Raw genomic sequence first — 18,137 nt, forward strand, 5'->3', positions numbered from 1 at the left:
TGCCGCCCCAAGCGGCAAAGTGGGAAAGAAAAAAAAAAAAAAGATAAAGCCGATCGGCGGCACTTTGGTGGCAGCTCAATCATGCCGCTTCTTTCCTCGGTGGTAATTCGGTGGCGGGTCATTCACTCCCTCTCTTCCTCCTCGGCGGCACTTCAGTGGCAGCACAAAGGAAGAGAGGGACTAAGGGACCCGCCGCCGAAGACCCCGGACGTGTTGCCCCTTTCCATTTGCCGCCCCAAGCACCTGCTTCCTTAGCTGGTGCCTGGAGCTGGCCCTGCGTGTGAACATACTCATTTGCACACAAATGCCCTCCTCAAACATTCAGGGGAAAAAAACAATCCCCCCGCCCCCAAAAAAGTTTGCTTGAATATTCATGGGGGTTGGGGGGTGGAAGAGGGGAGAGAAGGGAGGCTGAAGATGGTGACATAGAAAGACAGTCTTGTGGCTAAGGGGATCTGAGTTCAGTGCCTGCCTTTGCCACAGACTGCCTGTATCAACCCTGGGCAAGTCACAAAGGCCCCAATCCTGTAAACCTTTACTCATGTGGTTAAACATAACCATGTGGATACTATCCATAGAACTACTCAGGTGCTGAAAGTTAAGTACATGTGTAAGGGTTTTCAGGACGAAGATTTTGTCTCTCTATACTTTAGATCCTCATTTGTTAAATAAGGTTAACAATACCACTTCTTTTCTCCCAATCGTCATTTGTCTTGTCCACTGTGAGCTTTTCAGGGGAGGGACTATCTTTTAATATGTGTAATGTGCATCACACACATCACACTAGGGTTTTGGCTCTTGAGTCTCAAGGTGCTACTATAATAAAATAAATAAAGATGGTTTGGCTTCACTATAATTCAGATTCTGTGAACATGTTAATGAATAAGCTTTTCCACTGTTTACCCAAGTTTAGTACTCTGTGAGAAGTACAGAGAGTTGGACCATGAGATTACATACATACCAATTTCCTTAATCGTCTGGAGTTTAACTGGGTAAAGTAAGTTTTTGGTGTATAAGAATAACAACCTGTTCTTGGGATTGGTGCATAAGAAAATTTATACTGAAAAGCACCATGAAGACAAAGGGATACATTCCCAAAGAATGCATGGGAGTTTAGCCATTCCCTTCCTATCTACCTTACAGTTTAAGGGCCCAGCACTGCAGCATCTAAACATCTTCTATGGTTATAAATTGGTATAACTTGGTTCCCATTGGACTTCATGGGGTCTTTACCTCCTTTCCTTTCCCTGGTTATAGGAAGTTTTATCCATTTAATACAAATGCAAGTCATGCACCTGAAAACTGCATACATAATTCTTTGAAAATTTACCCCTAAATGGTTTACTAGTGTCTTGTAAATCTTAACTTTCTGTAAATCTCCTTTTAGTTACAACTGTATTTTAGCAAATAGAAGCTAAGAAATTATCTTACTACTTTCTTCAGTTAAACTCTATTTTTTAGTATTAAGAAGAATATCATTTCCTGCTTACCAGAGGTGAATGGGACTGAAAACAAACCCATCAAAGCAACAATATTAAGTGGAAATGCTAGTTTGTGCATTATCTTAACCTACTGACTTCAATTCTCTGTAAAGCATATACCCTTTGAAGTAGCCTGTATGCTCTAGTTTACAAAAGAAAACTACACGTTCAGTATGGCAGGTTCAGACAAAATACCAAAAATGATTGTATATTTTATTAAAAGCCTATTTTTTTTCTCTCTCTCTCTCTCTCTCTTTTTTTTTTTTTTTTTTTTTTAAAGAAAAGTGTAATTTGGTTGTTGTTCCCTTAGGTACACAGTACACAGTTCATAATTCGTTTGATATAAAATGTCAGTTTAGATTCTTGCACTTCTTTGATAAATGAGAAAAAAACACGTACATTTCAATTTCTGTCTATACATTCTACCAGCAAACCAGGCCCCCCGCTCCCATTGTGCTGCTCAAAGACCTTTGTGTTCAATTAAACATCAAGATTCAGAAACTTTAGGGAATGATATTTCCAAGACAAACAGTACAAATATGAGAGACTGGGAAAAAAGGTAATGATTTTCCTACCAGGTAAAGTGATTTCTCCCAAAAAGCATCTTTGATCCCTGAATTAGTTCTCAGTTATTATTTAATATACCACAACTGTTAGTAATTTTCTTTATATTCCTATATAAAGTGATATAGTCAGCGCCACAAAGAGCAAATCACCATATTCTGCGTTTTTTTCCCTTCTAAACATTTGCTTGTGCCTCTATACCCATGAGTGCTAATGGGGAAAACATGTGCATATCATAGGAAGTGGGGGGAATTAATCTAATGGAATCAGCAAACTGTAAAGCAGATTTGCCTACATCACCCAAGTCTGTTATTGACTGGCTCGCTGAATTAACAATAGAAGATCTACATGCAAACAGTAGGATCAGGCCTTTAGTTGTAGGAGGAAATTATTACAATTAGAAAAATAGCAAAATGCAATGTCTATGTAATTATTAGTTATTTTCTCATGTAACAAGTGAGATCCAGCCTAATAAACCCGAACAGTTAAATTTACAGAGTAAACAAGAATTCTTATCGCTTCTCAAAACTGCCAACTACTATGCTCTGGCTGTCACGTCACATTACAAGCTGGAATCATAGTGGCAGTATCCATAAATTAATACATATTAGAAAATAGCCAATTTAGGACCAGATTCTGAAACTTACTCACACTGAGAAATAATTCATTTGATTGGCAGTATGAGTAAGATGTTACTTGCTCTGAGCAAAGGTATCAGAGTCTGGTCCATAAGTAAAGAAGTTGCAAGTTAGTTTTGCAGCATTGAGGTGCAATCAGGGTTGCATCAATATCTAATAATAATAATGTTGAATAAAGAAAAATAGTCCATTTTAACCAGGACCCCAAGAGAAATAATCTCTGTCAAATTCAGGGCTAGATAACCTAGAGAAAAGGGGAACCGGGAAGCAGACTGTGATGCAGTCATAATCCAGTTCCTGGTCTTCTCCTGGGGCAGAAGAACTAGACTTGCTCAGTACAATTGAGCCTACAATGCTTTCTATTCACTGATCTCAATACAATTATTAAATATGATATTCACTTTTTGATATTCACTCTGTTGTTAAAGACATATAACAAATACACCGTATATTCATTAATGCACTGTTGGCATGAGATCCTCAGCTGGTGCTAACTGCCATAGCTCCATTTGAGGTAATGGACGTAAGCACTCAATGTATACCATTGAGGATCTGCCCCTCAGTATCTTGACTACCAAGGACTTGCTGGTTTCTTGTTCAAAAATTGGCTGGCCTAGCCTAATTGATTGTAACACTTAGTTTCACTGTTGCACGTATTCAAGCCCAAGCTAAGTTGGCTGTGTTTTGCCCAGCATCCCGAAACATAAGCAGAGGCACTACTGCCAACTCTGCATATATAAATGACAGCATATTAAGGGATGGAAAGGAAGACTCATGAAAACACTCATTCCAGTTTTCTTCAAGAAATTTAAAAGGCAATTAATACTTCCTTTTTTTAAACCAAGAGACCATGCCATTGATTTTAAGGAGTAAGCTTTCAAAACCATTGTGGAGGTTTTTTAGCTGCCTGACTCACACTAAAATCAACAGGAGTCTCCTGGCTGAGTTTTCACACAAAACTCTGAAAATGATAATTTTCCTAAGAGTGATTGTCTGAGATATAGTTCTACAGAGTCCTCAAAACTTCTGAGAAGAACAAAACAAAAAACAGAAGAAAAGTAACTGCAGTTTTTCTTGCGGTGGGATCCATCAAAGAGATACGAGTGAGTCATTTGGTCGGTGAAGCTGTGACACAGTAACAATAGCATTTTGCATTTTCAAATCATTCACCTTCCCAGAGAAGAGTCTAGAAATCTATCCCCAGGCAATGATCTGAGTTCTCTGCTCAGACACTGACTCCCTTTGTGGCCTAGGACCAAATTCAGCATTGGTGTCATGTGTGAAACCCCAGTGCTTGCATGTCTGTGACCAGAGCAGAATGTAAGCCTCTGTGGCCATAAAGTGGGCACAGTTGCATCACAAGAGTGTTGAGGGCTAATTAGTGAATGTTTGCAGGGAGCTTTAAAAACAGTAAATCGCTATATAAAGATTAAGACAGTGCTGAATGGTGTCATTGAGACATGAGATGTGTCATTTCTCTCTCCCGCCTTCTCCCTTACTCTCCCATTGTGAGTGATTAGGATAATAACTTCAGTGGGAAGCCATCCCTTGACCAGATCCTTTTTAAGTGGGAGGGGTTTTTTTTGTGTCAGAGGGAGAGGTCAGGGGCTGTACACAGACAAAGTTACAGACAGAAGTGTAATACACATGTATGTGTGTACAATCATGCAGACAAGGAAAGAAAGTCATAGTGAGAAGAAAAAAAAAACGGCATGGGGGTCAGTATCCAATGCTATTGGCAGGACTCACAAAGAACTCGATCGCGACCTTAAGTACCAGTGTATAACTGTGCTTTGTCATGAGCAGACCAGAGAATGTGCTGTGGCACAGACAGTCTGAGGTTCTCCACTGGTTTCCCCTTGCTTTGAGAAAGAAGCAAGTTATTTCACCTCGTCATGGAGCAGCTCACTCTCTCCTGTGTGCCCAGCCAGTTAAGAATTGCACTGAGGAGGCTCCTTCATGAGCAGAGAGATAATGATAAATTAAGTAGGGAGAGGTCAATATCCAATGACAGACGTGACTCCAAAATAAAGAAATATCTTTTAAAAAATTGCATGAATTCTGAAGAGACTTAAGAACCAAATGAAAGTTAAAGATAGGATCAGATTTATTTTTAAACTAAACAAAATGCCAGCCATATAGGGGCTATTTTAATCAGAAAGGAAAGATATAAAGGCAAGAATACTTTTATGGCAATGATTCTTAAGGAACAATGTGTCTCTATTTATCCCCTGGTGAAGAGGGGAAAAAATAGTGGTTTTGATTTCTCCCCTCCCTTCTATTCTTGCCCTCAGGAAGCTGGTAAGAGAGTCCCTTAATTTCTTTCACCCCCCCCCCCCCTATGTAAACCACATGAGATTATGTAAACGTGTTAGGCTGGCAGAACTTTGCTGGAGGCTTATAGAGTCCACTGTAAGCAGAGGAACTTCAAAGCTTCCTTTACTGCACTCACTAACACAAAGTTGGTGCTTTAGTCAAATGTTTTATAAGTAGCATAACTTCTACAATCACACTGCTTTAATGCAGGAAGTACAAAAAGTAAATGACAAAAACCAAATGACAAAAACCAGAAATTGGCCTTGACTTCCAGTTTATGAAAATGCCATTTTGTCGTGGAAACTTCAGAAGCGCTGTCCAAAATAAAATAAAAGGAGCTTTGTAGAAAAGGGCTCAAATCATGCTACTGCAGCAACATAAAAAATAGGTTCCCAACCCCCACAACTTATATATATATATATATATATATATATATATATATATGTGAAAACAGCTGAAAAGACAGAATTCATGATGTGATTTCTCACACATCTTCTATATATTGTCACTAGGAACATAAATATCTTTATTGTTGAATATATCACACAGCATGACAACTTTATTAGGAGTTCTTAACAGTCTTGGTAAGAATTACACTGAATGAAAAAACAGTACACAAATAGGCTCAGATTATCTATAAATTGCATACATCATCTAAATTGTGCCCTTGTTTTCTGCACAGTTGAATAGGACTGACAAGAAGTTTATATGGTGAGAGGCTGTAATTTTAAAATACCATCTGCTGCTAAATCCCACAACAGCCTAGTTTCCATATTTTTTATATATTTTTCTGTGTTCCTATCCAGTTTCTAGTTCTCTAGCACAAAATATATTCTGGTGCAGTTTGTCTGCAAGACTGTGCAGCACTTAAAACTCATGCTAATGACTAAAGTTTTGCAGAAATCTAGAGTGAGCCCCCTGCACTTAGTTAGAGCTAAGCCACCCAATTCACCATGCGCTGGGGCAATCACTTGGTAACTGACCACATCAGCTTTTGGGTTAATTGTACCTTTATAATGTACTATCTTGAGCTGTTTGATGTGTTGTCTCATCTGCATTCCCAAATCCAGTACAAATATCCAGATCCTCCCAAATCGTACAAAGCTGCAGATACTGGGTCAGGTCTTTGATCACCTCCTCCTCACTCCAGCTGCTTTACACTGCTTCTGGAGGAAGTAGCCTAAAAACTGATGTAATCAGCTAAGCAGTGATTGCCCGAGTGTATGGAGAATCCTTAGGTGGTTTAGCCATAACTATGCCACAGCCTTCACAGCTCCCAAAGGATGGAGCCGGAGACAGGGCTCCTGCAGGCCAGATCAGAGGAAAGAGGTGTGGCTAGAAGGCCACTGAACTGATGATAACCAGAGAGTGGAGGCTTGTTGAAACAAGGAGCAATTTAGAACAGCTGGCTCAAATTGGCCCCTGATTGGCTCAAATTCAGTGAGGCAGGTGTACCACTGTGCCCCACCCCCATTTGAATTTGAAAATGTGGCCTTTCAGCTGTTCTCCTCTTGTCCCTCATTTGCACTTTGTCTTAGGCCAGCTAGAAAATATGATACCTTCCCCCCACCCCCAATATCAGCTCCCTGAAAATGATTTGCTGAGCAGACTGGGGGAGAGGGGGATAAAAGAGGGAAAGGGAACTAATGAAAGTGACAATCAGATAAATATAGCTGAGGCTAGAGGGGGATTTTTGTTTCATTTGAGACATGAGAACAACTCCTACTTTTCTACATAAACACTTTTACAGCCCTACCCTCATATCCCATGCCACAGTCACCATCCTTATGGTCAAAAGCTGGACTATTCACACAGTTTATCATTGTCACTCCTTAATTGAGCAGGATACTGCTGAATGACATAGGGCTAGCATGTTCTCTCCTCAGACACTGCCTGCTTATTGAACGGTGATCACAATTTTCATTCAAAACTTTTTAACACCCCTTCCCACAAACACACACAAATGGTTTTTTTTGGGTAAGTGAAAACTTTTCTGAGAACCTTCTGTTTCTTAAAAAGATTCCAGTTTTTCATCCAAACTGGAACTGTTGCTATTTTGAAATATCAGAGGTTTCAAAATTAAGTATTTTATAATGTTGATATTTCAAAATACCGAAACCTTGAGTTTTTCCTTTTGCCACTGAATGCAACAAAATGAGGATCAAAACAACTTTATTTCACTTTTTATTTTTTTCTGTTTTCATATTTTCCCTGTTGCCACTCTCACTTTTTAAAACAAGAAGTTTGGAAAAGTTACAGAGTAGCAAAAAGGACAATCCCCCCCCCAACATTATTCCATTCCATTCAGAGGTAAAACGGGGCAGGGGGGGAGGATAAGGGCTGAGGATGGAGAAGAAATATCACCATCAACATCAGACATTTGAAATATTGGCTTTTTTAATTAAAAAAAATCAGGAAACATGATTTTACAAAAAATTGTTTTGGAATGAAATTACTCACAATTTCAAAAATTTTGATGAAACTTTTTCCTTTTTTGGGAAGGGGGGACCAGATCTAATATGGAATCTCATTGCATGGCAATTCATACCCCCTGGGTCACAGGAATAACCCCAATATTGTGGCCTTTAGCCCCATTCTTAAATACTATGGACCTGATTATGCCATCCTTACTCACATTACTAAATATTCATTCATTCAAGTAGTCCCAATGTCCTCAAGGAGACTACTTTTATGAGTGAATGCTCACCAGTATAAAAGATAGCACAATCTTGCCCTTATTTACTTATAAAATTAGGTCAACGATCTCTGCCATGTGACTCAATATCCAATCTTGTATCTTGCTCCCTAAGCTAAAAGTCAGGGGGCCCTCTGGCTGCAGTATTTGTGGTCATGTAAGTAGTTGGTGATCAAACACCAAGGGCTTTACACAAGGAGGCTCACTTTTCAATCTTGTGAATAAAGAAAGGAATAGCCTGGGCATGTAGGAAGCTGAGTGCCATGTGAAAAAGACCCAATGGAGGATGAGTCCAGTAAAGAAACTGAAAGCTCTCTCAGCTGTGTATCTCTGTGTCTGAGTAAATCATAACTACAAATACATTCCATAAATTATGCCAAAAATTAAAGAGATCCCTTTCACTGTTTATGCAGCTATTCTTCTTTATTAGAGAGTGGCCTCTAGAGGTGGGCAGGGAATTGGTTTTCCCAGTCCACAAAGGTTTTTGAGATTTTGAAAATTTCCCATTCCTCATCAGGATGGAATCAACAAATTTTTGAAGCTTGTCAAAAGACACCCCTTCCGAAATTGCTAATAGCCTGGTGGTTGGGCAATCATCCGGGATGTGGGAAACTCTAGCTCAAGTGTCTGCTCTGCCTGATTCAGACCAGTGTCATGAACCTGAGTCCCCTAATTCCAGATGAGTGCCCCTACCACCAGGCTACTGGCTATTCTAGAGTGGGTTTCTCTCAGTCTTTTCCGTGGGAGCTGTTCCAAATAACTAATATAACCAAATAACTGTATAAATAACTAAATATTTATTGGAGTAGGAACTTGAACCTGAGTCTACACATCCCAGGAAAGTGCCTGAACCACAAGCTATAGAGTCAGTTTCTCTCTCTCTCTCTCTCTCTCTAGTCTGGCCAGAAATTCCATCCTGGACCTGAGAAACTTTTCCTCATATAAAGTTTGAAACTGGGATATTCCTTCAAAAAGTTTCCCTTTCAATTAATTGGCATTTCCCCATTTTACAGGGGGTTCATTCACCGCAGGAGCACCTTACCATGGCCAGGTATGGTGTAGCTGCTGTCTGTATGGCGCCCCCCTCCCCTCCCAACAGTCACTCCATCACTGCAATGGTCTCTCTTCCTGGAACTTGGCCCTCTGGCCAGGTCATGCTTTAATCCACCCCTTCTAGTGTAACAGAAAGTCCAACCCAGCTGTAGTCCAATGACCTTGCAGCAGGTCTTCCATCAGTCTCTGATTTCTGTGGTCTTTACACCCCTTACCTCAGGGGTTCTCCCCCCACACTTCCTTGGTGGCTGGTAGGGGAACCCAGGCCCTCTCTCTACTCTGGGTTCCAGCCCAGGGACACTGTAGCTGGCAGCCAAGGTCTACTCCCTCAGACGCCTTGCTGTCTTCCTGGACTGCTTCCTACCATTTCTATCCCCCAGAGGATGGCTGCAGACTCTCTCCCTGCAGCTTCTTTTTGCTACTAATTATTGGCTTTATAATCACCAGTCACAGGTGCCGACTCTATGGGTGCTGCAGGGCTGGAGCACTCACGGAAAAAAACCTGTGGGTGCTCAGCACCCACCGGCAGCCCTGCGGATCAGTTCCTCCTCTCCTAGCCCTCCTGCCTCCTGCAATCACTGTTCAGCAGCCTGCAGGTGCTGGGGGAGATGGGGGAAGAGTGGGGACAGGAAGAGGCGGGGTGTGTGTGTGGCGGGGCATGGGTCTGAAGTGGCAGGGTGGAGGTGGGGGAAAGGGATGGAATGGGAGTGGGGCCTAGGGAAGAGCGGGGGTCAAGCACCCCCGGGGAACACGGGAAGTTGGCGTCTCTGCAACCAGCCCCTCTCCAGCTGGTCTTCATTGTCAATTAGCTTGGCTTTCTTTATCTGCCAGGTATGTTAATTGTCCTCTCGGGTCCATATTAACCCTGTCAGGGCCTGTGTTGGGTACACACTCCATCACACTGATGAACATCTGTTTCACTGAAAACCTTCCAACCAGCTCTAGTGGCTACTCTTCCCTCTTTCACATGGAACAAGAACAACAACCAGAAGGAGCTCAGAAGCCTAGGGGGTTCCTTCCACAAAGCAGCTGGCCTCCCCTCCTCTGTCCACATGGAATACCGCACCAGCAGCCAGGAAGAGCCTTCACAGACTCCTGAATCATCCACTCCACCCCACTCTGGAATTTCCCTCCTCATTTGCTCTCTTGCCATTGACGGTTGATGGCCCTTCATCCTGCCCCTCTCTCACCACAGACACCCAGCATCTCCCCAGGCCACTCTGTCTCTCAACTGTGCTCACCTTCCTTCCTCTCTCCCTTCCCCTCTACCTCCTTCCCGCTCCGTTTCCCTGTCTCACTCCAACAATCCTTTCCTCTCTCACACTTCAACCCTAAATGTCCTGACAAAAACAAAGAACACAGCATCTAAAACTAAGTGTTTGTAAATAAATAAAACAAACATGTACAAAAATAGGACACAAATCTAGCACAAGGAGAATATCTGCCATCACCCTGATCATTTTGCTCAGATGTTATTTATTATAATTATTTGTTATTTTTATTATAGTTTCAGCTAGAGGCACCAACTGGGCATTGTACAATTGTATATTCGGAGAGAATCTTTGCTTACAATCCAAATAGACAAGGCAACTGAAAAATGAGAGCACGGAAGTATTATTGTCTCCATTTTACAAATACAGTATATTGTAATCCCTTCCACAACACTTCAACTGTTTTTTGTCTAACTGGATTGGAAGCTCTTTGCACCAGAGATTGTATGCATCTTCCTCTCTGTTTGTACACCACCTTGTGCAATGTCACCCTGATGCTGATAGAGGTCTTTGGGTGCTACCATTTCACAAATATATCATAATTATTAATACATGCATACTATGTAAAGAGGATTTTGTTTGCAGTTTATATTTTGTATTCTTTGATATCATTTTCAAACCTTAAATGCATTTAGCTAATTCCAATAATTTTAAAACAATTTTATTTCCAGCATTTTTTATTAGCTTAAATCCTCAAACTGGTGCTGAGGCTTGTTAACACAGTATCTTTTACAACTTCTACCAAAGCAGTTTAGGGTAAGATAAATAGAATGAATTTATTCTTTTTGGGAAAATATAAAACTCAGAAGAAATCTGTTTCTACCTCTGCGGTATGAAATTTGTCACTAATCATTTTAAACTATGCCCTTTTATGCTTCTTCTGTCTCTTTTCGCTTTCTGTGCAGTTCTTTGATGTAACAAAGACAGTTTCAGACAAGATTTCAGTTCATCTGGAAAAAAAAAAGCTTTAAGTCTTGAGGCAAAATGCAGTGTATTTAAAATTTATACACTCCATAATGCCTTTGTTCTGAACTTGAACATCCTGCAAAACTTCTCTGCTTTCTTTGCCTTCCAACTCTAAGATAATTTGTTCTCCTGGTTTCAGCTTATTATTATGCAAAAGTGACTTTAACTTGTGGTTCCATCATTTAACTACATGCACAGTCATGGCTGACCCTTTCTGATCAATTGCCAATCCATACAGGTTTGACTGATAAAAGAGCCAATTAGATTTAAGCAAATTAAGGGACATCACCAATGTCAACCACTTATTAAACTGAATGCTGAATTCCATGCATACAAAACACTAATGCACCAAGTCCCATTAAGAGTTGAAATCCTAACCCCATTAGTAACTCCGGACCGCTACAGGGTAAGGGTCAAAAGAAAGTTTCATATTTATGGATTAACATTTGGATTCAATTTTTATTTTATTTTTTAATTCTTTTCCAAGAACTCTTGAACCTGAATTGCAATTCTAGTCAAGCACTTATATAAAATATATTCTTTATTTCTGAGAGGGTTTTTTTTTTTTTTTAGAGTTGAATTTAAGCATTGCAACTCGGTTTGGTATTTTAAGTAAACTCAAGGAACTGCATTCCCAGAAATTAAGATGATACATTTTCTTAAGCAACTGATAAGATCAATATGTATAATAGTACGTGGCTTAATAAAGTAGAATATATTTTAAACGAAAATCAAAGAAAACAAAGACACCTTGCCTGAAAATTAGTGAATCAACTGAAAAAATACCCACTATTTAATAGTATTGATTTGTTGTGACTATTAAGATGGAATACTCATTTGTTCTCTACCTTTCCACCTGATTTATGGCCTTTTATCATACTCTATAATGTATTCTCCATAGTGCACATTTTTGAACAGTGGAGTTTTTTGTGCTCCTTGAAAAGTTATTGCTACAGTTTTGGACCCACTAAAAGACTATAATTAATCTTTATATATTTAGGTCTCAACCCCCATACATTACTAAATACTATAAAACTTGTAGTGTTCAAGAGACCACCCTCCATTTTTAGGCAATCTTTTGTCCAAAGAAAACCCTTTCCCCTCCAAGAATCTCCAGATGTATTAAGTATAACTCTTCAACATCTTTGCTACACATCACTTAATCAAGCAATTTTTGTCACTCCCTTGTGAAAGTATGAAACAATGCTTCTGTCACTATTTGCCACTGATGTAGTCTTAAATTTCATTGATCAAGAACCATGGAGTTTAAAAGATGAGGTCTAAGATAGGGTCAAATCCTGCTATCATATGCACAGTTTAAGGACATGCATGAGTATAAATTACCAGAATTTGACCCACAGCTTTTAGCTATAAGCATGCAGAATCAAATCCTGTAGCCTTGTTTCATTCCTTGGGGTCAAGCAAAACTCCCACTGATATCAATGAGTGAAATTCCGGCCCCTATGAAGTCAATGGCAAAATTTCTACTGATTTCAATGGGGCCAGTATTCCACCCAATAACTTCAATGTACAGGATGTGTCCCACTGATAAATAACTATTACACTTAGAATATAGCATTATGAATTAGAATGTTATTGCACTCAAATTAAACAGCGATTATAATAAAACATAATGGAAAGGTAAATATGGATTATAGAATGTCATATATAACAGTACTTCTCTCATATGCACTGATTCATTTATTATTCATTTCAGTATGGCTCACAGTCCACTGGAAAATGGTATGGAAGATTTCTTTAATAACTCTCAGTGCTAATTTAATTCTACTTAAACACACATATTCTAGTGAATGCCACATGCTTTTCAGCATGATTTTATGTGTAAATCAGGATAATATGTTTTCAGATCATTAAGTAAAAGGAAGCATGAACTAAAACCTATTTAATCAATGAGGTATTGCTTTTAAACTACCACAAGGTCATAAAAAAGATAATTTCAAAGCTATAAGTTTCCTAATTGTAATCAACAACAATCTAATGATGAAAGAAAGTATATCCTAATGGCTATCATAAACTTGTGCACATCCTTGCCTATCTTCAGAGATCCTGTATCTTTTCATTTTTTAAAACTGTCAGCACTAAGTTTCTGATTCCTTCCTTCAAAGCTGAACAATCACACATAGATTAGATGCGATGTTAATGGATAGCTTCAATAAACAATTTAGCTCAGATTCAGTTTATTATAATAAAACTATATTTTTGTTTCTTAGCATTGGATAGAGGTGAGTCCACTATTAGAAGCGTATGGTATATTATGTGAATTGATCCTCTTTTCCTGTTCGAGAATTGTCCATACAGTTTACAATTTTCCCTTAGTCAAACTTATTTGCAACACATTTGCCTACAAATAATTTTTTGGTCAGTACATTGTTTGCAAACATATCGCTGTGAGTATTATTTGATATTTGTGTTATGTTGGCTAGTTTTGACTGTATATGTTGGTTCCCTGGCATTGTTCTTGGTCCTTTGCTCCATAGATATACTACTAAGGATCAGCTTGTTGTTTAGCTCTCATTTATAGGTTCAAAATTCACTTTTAGGAATATTCACTTATGTTTCACTGTTTCTGCAAACATTCCTGTTAGAAGATTCATTCATTAGAATATTCATGTAAAGACAATGCAAAAGACACAAACCCATCTGATGTGAATTCAAGCTTTTATTTCAGTGAGTATTCAGATAAAATGTTTGCAGGTAATTGTTCAGCTGTGGTATGAAGCATATTTCAAACCCTTCTTGATAGATAACTTACCAAAAGTGGACTAGATCCTCACCTGGTGTAAATTAGCATAGCTCCATTGATTTCAGTAGATCTACACCAATGTGTGATTCCAGCCAGTATGCTGCTGAAACTGAACTTTACCATTAACACACCAACCACTTCAAAATATATCCAATAAATGCTGTTCTTGTGTATAGCTTACACTTTCTATACAAAATCAGATTACCCTCTGCAGTGTGCGCACCTATCTAGGTTCTTGTATCAGACTAGCCTAATCACTAGGCTAGCTGAGTGCCTCTCACAAATAAACAAAAACTTCAGGACATTTCACATTCACACACACAAACCTATGGATATCTACTTCTGCCTTCATATCTTACAGTTTTTAAGATGTGTAATAGGTCGTATTAGAACAGGGCCGGCCCACAACATTTTGGAACCTGAGGTGGGGAGCTCAAATGATGCTCCCATACCCTCTCGCTTGGACCAAAACTTTGAAAGGTCTCAATTCTGCCTTCCTCCAGCACAGCACTCCACCATCTCTGTGCATCTAGAGCAGAGAGAATACATATGCACCAACAACAGACACAATTTTCTACACTCTAGTGGCACCTCTCCCCCCCACAGTCTGGCACCTGAGGCAGACGCCTCAGTTTCCCTCATGGTAAGGCCAGCCATGTATTAGAAGCTGAACCCAACAGTTTTGCGAGTAACAGTTGCTAACGCAGACGTTCCTCTAAACTTCAAATACTCAGTTGCAATAATAAACAACGTGTTCAACAGAACAACACAGCATAACATAACAGTATATTTGTAACATGCAGAGTAACAGAACTTTTTTTCTACTTACCCCCTGGAGGCATGGCTAGTGTTATGGGATCACTTATCACGCTGCCTTGGCTATTGGAAGCATTAACTTGTATAGTGTAGTTAGCAAATGGAATCAGTCCTCTAATGGGCACCCATATGTTGGATTCTTTGCTGCTGTGTAAGATCTTTGTGCCATTTACAATAGTGTAATTAGCATTAGCTGTTAAAAACAAAAAGGTGGGGAGAACAATAGTTAGGTTTTGTACCTACTGCAATTCCTGTTCTTTATGGACCAAGTTTTGATGCTACTGGTGTCAATGGGGATTTTGCCATTGACTTCAATGGGAGGAAGTAATGACCCCATTTGAACATTTAATATTTTTGCCCAATTTTCTCCTTTCTTCACGAACAGTTTGTGGTATTTGCAAGCTCCCAAAAGAATAAAATCATAAGAACTAACCATATATGTACAGAAACAGATTGCTATAGGCTGAAAACATGGGCCAAAATTTGGGAGTCATTAGTGTTCTGACAGTTGCTTCAGAGCTGTTCAAATGAGCAGGTTCATTCAAAAAGTTTAGGGATGAAATCATGACCCCATAGAAGTCAATAGCAAAATTCTCATTGACTTAATGGGGCCAGGATTTCTGCCTAGAAATTTGTACTTCCATCAAAGTGGTAGATCACTCCAATTTACATACGTGAGAACGACAAACGTTGGTTGAAAAGTACCTGGGCTTAAATGTGATCTTGGACCTAATGAAGGGGGAAGAAAGATTGACAGTATTCTATTTTCTGAAGTATCCAAAGGGGCCTTCAGGCTTTCAGTTGAACTGGGAGATGTGGATGACTAAGTCCCATAGGCCTCTTGGAAAATCCAACCCTTTCATATACCCCAAAACTCCTGAGGAAAGAGAGAGGAGAATATGGAATTCGCACTTGGGTATCTGAGGGCAAAACTGGGCTCATTTACTGTCCAATGTTTTGAATGTGTAAAGAGCTATACATGTGATAATACTATCATCATCAACATCGCCCACTAAAGTCAATGTGAATTTTGCATAAAAATCAGAGGTAGCATCACAGAAGTGCTCAAATGCCACAGTGACAAGTATCTGATTAGATAGAATATCTAATAGCTGAATGGAAAGATGTAGGATTTTAAAATATCTGGAACAAAAGCAATACGAGTCGTAATTCTCAAAAGCAGAGTCCACTGCAAAACCAAAATACAATAGATATACAAATTTCAAAATAATAATAATACAATCAAATTCTGTTCTAGTTACACCCTTCTGAACACTCACTGGGCTCCATTTTTCTTTGTGCATGTTTAATATGCATTGTTAAAATTGAGCACATTGTTAAGCTGAAGCAATTCTTCAAACACCACTTTCAATAGCACTTCCAACACATTCAGTTACATCCTCACACATGGTAGTAAACTCAGGCCAGCACACACTGTAAGTGTTCTCTCTATGCAGCCACCATACTCTGATTTGGTGATTCTCTCAAACATTTTGCAATTCACTTATTTTAAAGGTATTGGCCTCAAATTGCAGCCATGCAACTTTCTTGATGTCAACCGAATTGCATGGGTGGAATTTAGGGCACAGTTTTGATGATTCCATAGCTAAAGTGTTGTAAGTTTACTTCCTCTTGTGTTTTTAACGTTTAGTCTTGCATTCCTTTTTTCAGTCTCCACTGAAGTCCAATGTATCTGTTGGCCAAATTCTGCCTCCATTACACTACCACTAAGCAATACAGTGTAACATAGGGACAGATGCTGATCTCATTTACACTAGCTTCAAGTTAAGTAACTTCACTGAAGTTAATACATTTAATCTGGATTACACCAGTGGAACTGAGAACAGAACTATGCCAATAGACCCTATTTTACATGCCGTAATGAGGGACGCATTTTGTCTCATACAAGACAACTGGCCTAACACCTCTTCACATTCCACAAAAGGTACAGATAAACTCCTGCAAAGGTAGCATTATTCACCTGAGACCATCCTTATGCAACCTCACACTTTCTACTCCTGCTAGAAGGGAATTGGGGCATGGGGCCATTGCTTGATCTGGGTGTCTGTATATTCATCTCAAACCCCTATATGCCTCTCAGTGAAGCAGTCTCTCTTTGTATTTGTGCTTTCACTACTGTTTTATGAATAACAGTGAAAGCACAGAAAACACAGTAAAGTGCAAACTCCAACTCCATATACACACACAAGCCCCAATGTATGTAGTCTACTTACAAGGGCTTGTCTAGGCTATGGTAAAAGGTATATATTTAAAACCTGCTACTGAAAATGTTCTAATTAATACATTTTAAATACCTAGTGTAGACAAAGCAAGATGTATTAGACTTTCGTATTGTAACACGGGCTCCCCAAGGTTCACTTCACTCAACTAATGTGTTAAAATGTATCTTGCCCAGTTTACACTAGGGTTTTTAAATGTGTTAACACCTTTCATGCTAGACTATACAAGCCCTAGATGAACACACGTGATTTCTCTGCCCACTTGTTTGTGCTCCTTATTTTTAAAATCTCTTTCCAGATGGATAACAAGCAATATTATCTTATTTTTAAAAATGCAGTTTAGGGGGAAAAAATCGACAAGGCAACACTTTGTTCTAAGTTGTCAGGATAACAGCATTAATACACAGTAATTATACAATTAGTTGTAACATTAAGTTCTAGTTATAGCAGAATGATTACTCGGCAATTATAAGAAGTATATAATTACTCGATAATTATGAGAAGTATGTAATTATATAACCATTTTATTCAGCTCAAAAATGAACTTGCACATTTACAATGAGTTAGACAACACAGCAATTCAGATTCTTCACTGCTTTATATATTTATAAACTGAAGAGCACCAACCATTTTCCTAACACAGACCAAGAGTTTTTTATTGCCATTCACAGCCAAGCTACTTACAGCTACTGGCAAAAATAAAATATTAGAAAAATATTTTTAAAATGCAGGTCCTCAAATTGCTCCTGCTGGGAGTGACATGCAATGTGCAGCTTTACCACTTTTCACTGCATAAACTTTGCTTTCAGTGGGCTGGAAAATGCAGCCGCATTGGTTCAGCCTGACAGAAAGTGCTATGATGATAAGCGTTTCATATCACCCTATGTCATTCCTGCCTAGTCTGCCTCAGCTTGGTCCTTATTTGGGAGTATAAGTAGATTGTGCATCTCCCTTTCTAGTTTTCATGTGTGTCCTTTCCCCCACCACACTCTTAGTTCCAATCTCAGCTTCCTACAGAGGGTGCCATATTCCATTGTGAACAATAGCTTGAGACACTGTTAAATCCTTAAGGGCAATTGTTTCACTTTGTTCAAACGGTCAGTGCCTGACATGACCAATCACTGATGCTTCTTGCTGAAATGCCCATTCTGGAGGAGCATTCCCAGGTAGGAAGAAAATAGCTTCCCCCAGAGCCTGCCAATCTTGCCCCTGAATGGCCTGCACGGCTCTCAGAGATATGAGCCCTTCCACACACACATGTACAGCCCTTCTTCACAGTTCCTGGTTTTCCCAGGTTCCTTGATCTTATTAACTCTCAGAAGGACTTTCTTCC

The 18,137-nt window shown here is 39.3% G+C and overlaps 1 protein-coding gene across 1 annotated transcript in view; it reads right to left on the reverse strand.

Annotated features, from left to right (window-relative positions):
- Nucleotides 1-18,137, reverse strand: part of USH2A (usherin) — a 565,863-nt gene that overhangs the window by 197,693 nt on the left and 350,033 nt on the right. The window contains exon 37 of the mRNA XM_054021626.1: nucleotides 14,578-14,757. Within this exon, the coding sequence (XP_053877601.1) occupies nucleotides 14,578-14,757 (180 nt within the window). The remainder of the gene's footprint in view (nucleotides 1-14,577; nucleotides 14,758-18,137) is intronic.

Source organism: Malaclemys terrapin, chromosome 3, assembly GCF_027887155.1.
Source record: "Malaclemys terrapin pileata isolate rMalTer1 chromosome 3, rMalTer1.hap1, whole genome shotgun sequence".
In the NCBI taxonomy this organism is placed as follows: domain Eukaryota; kingdom Metazoa; phylum Chordata; order Testudines; family Emydidae; genus Malaclemys; species Malaclemys terrapin.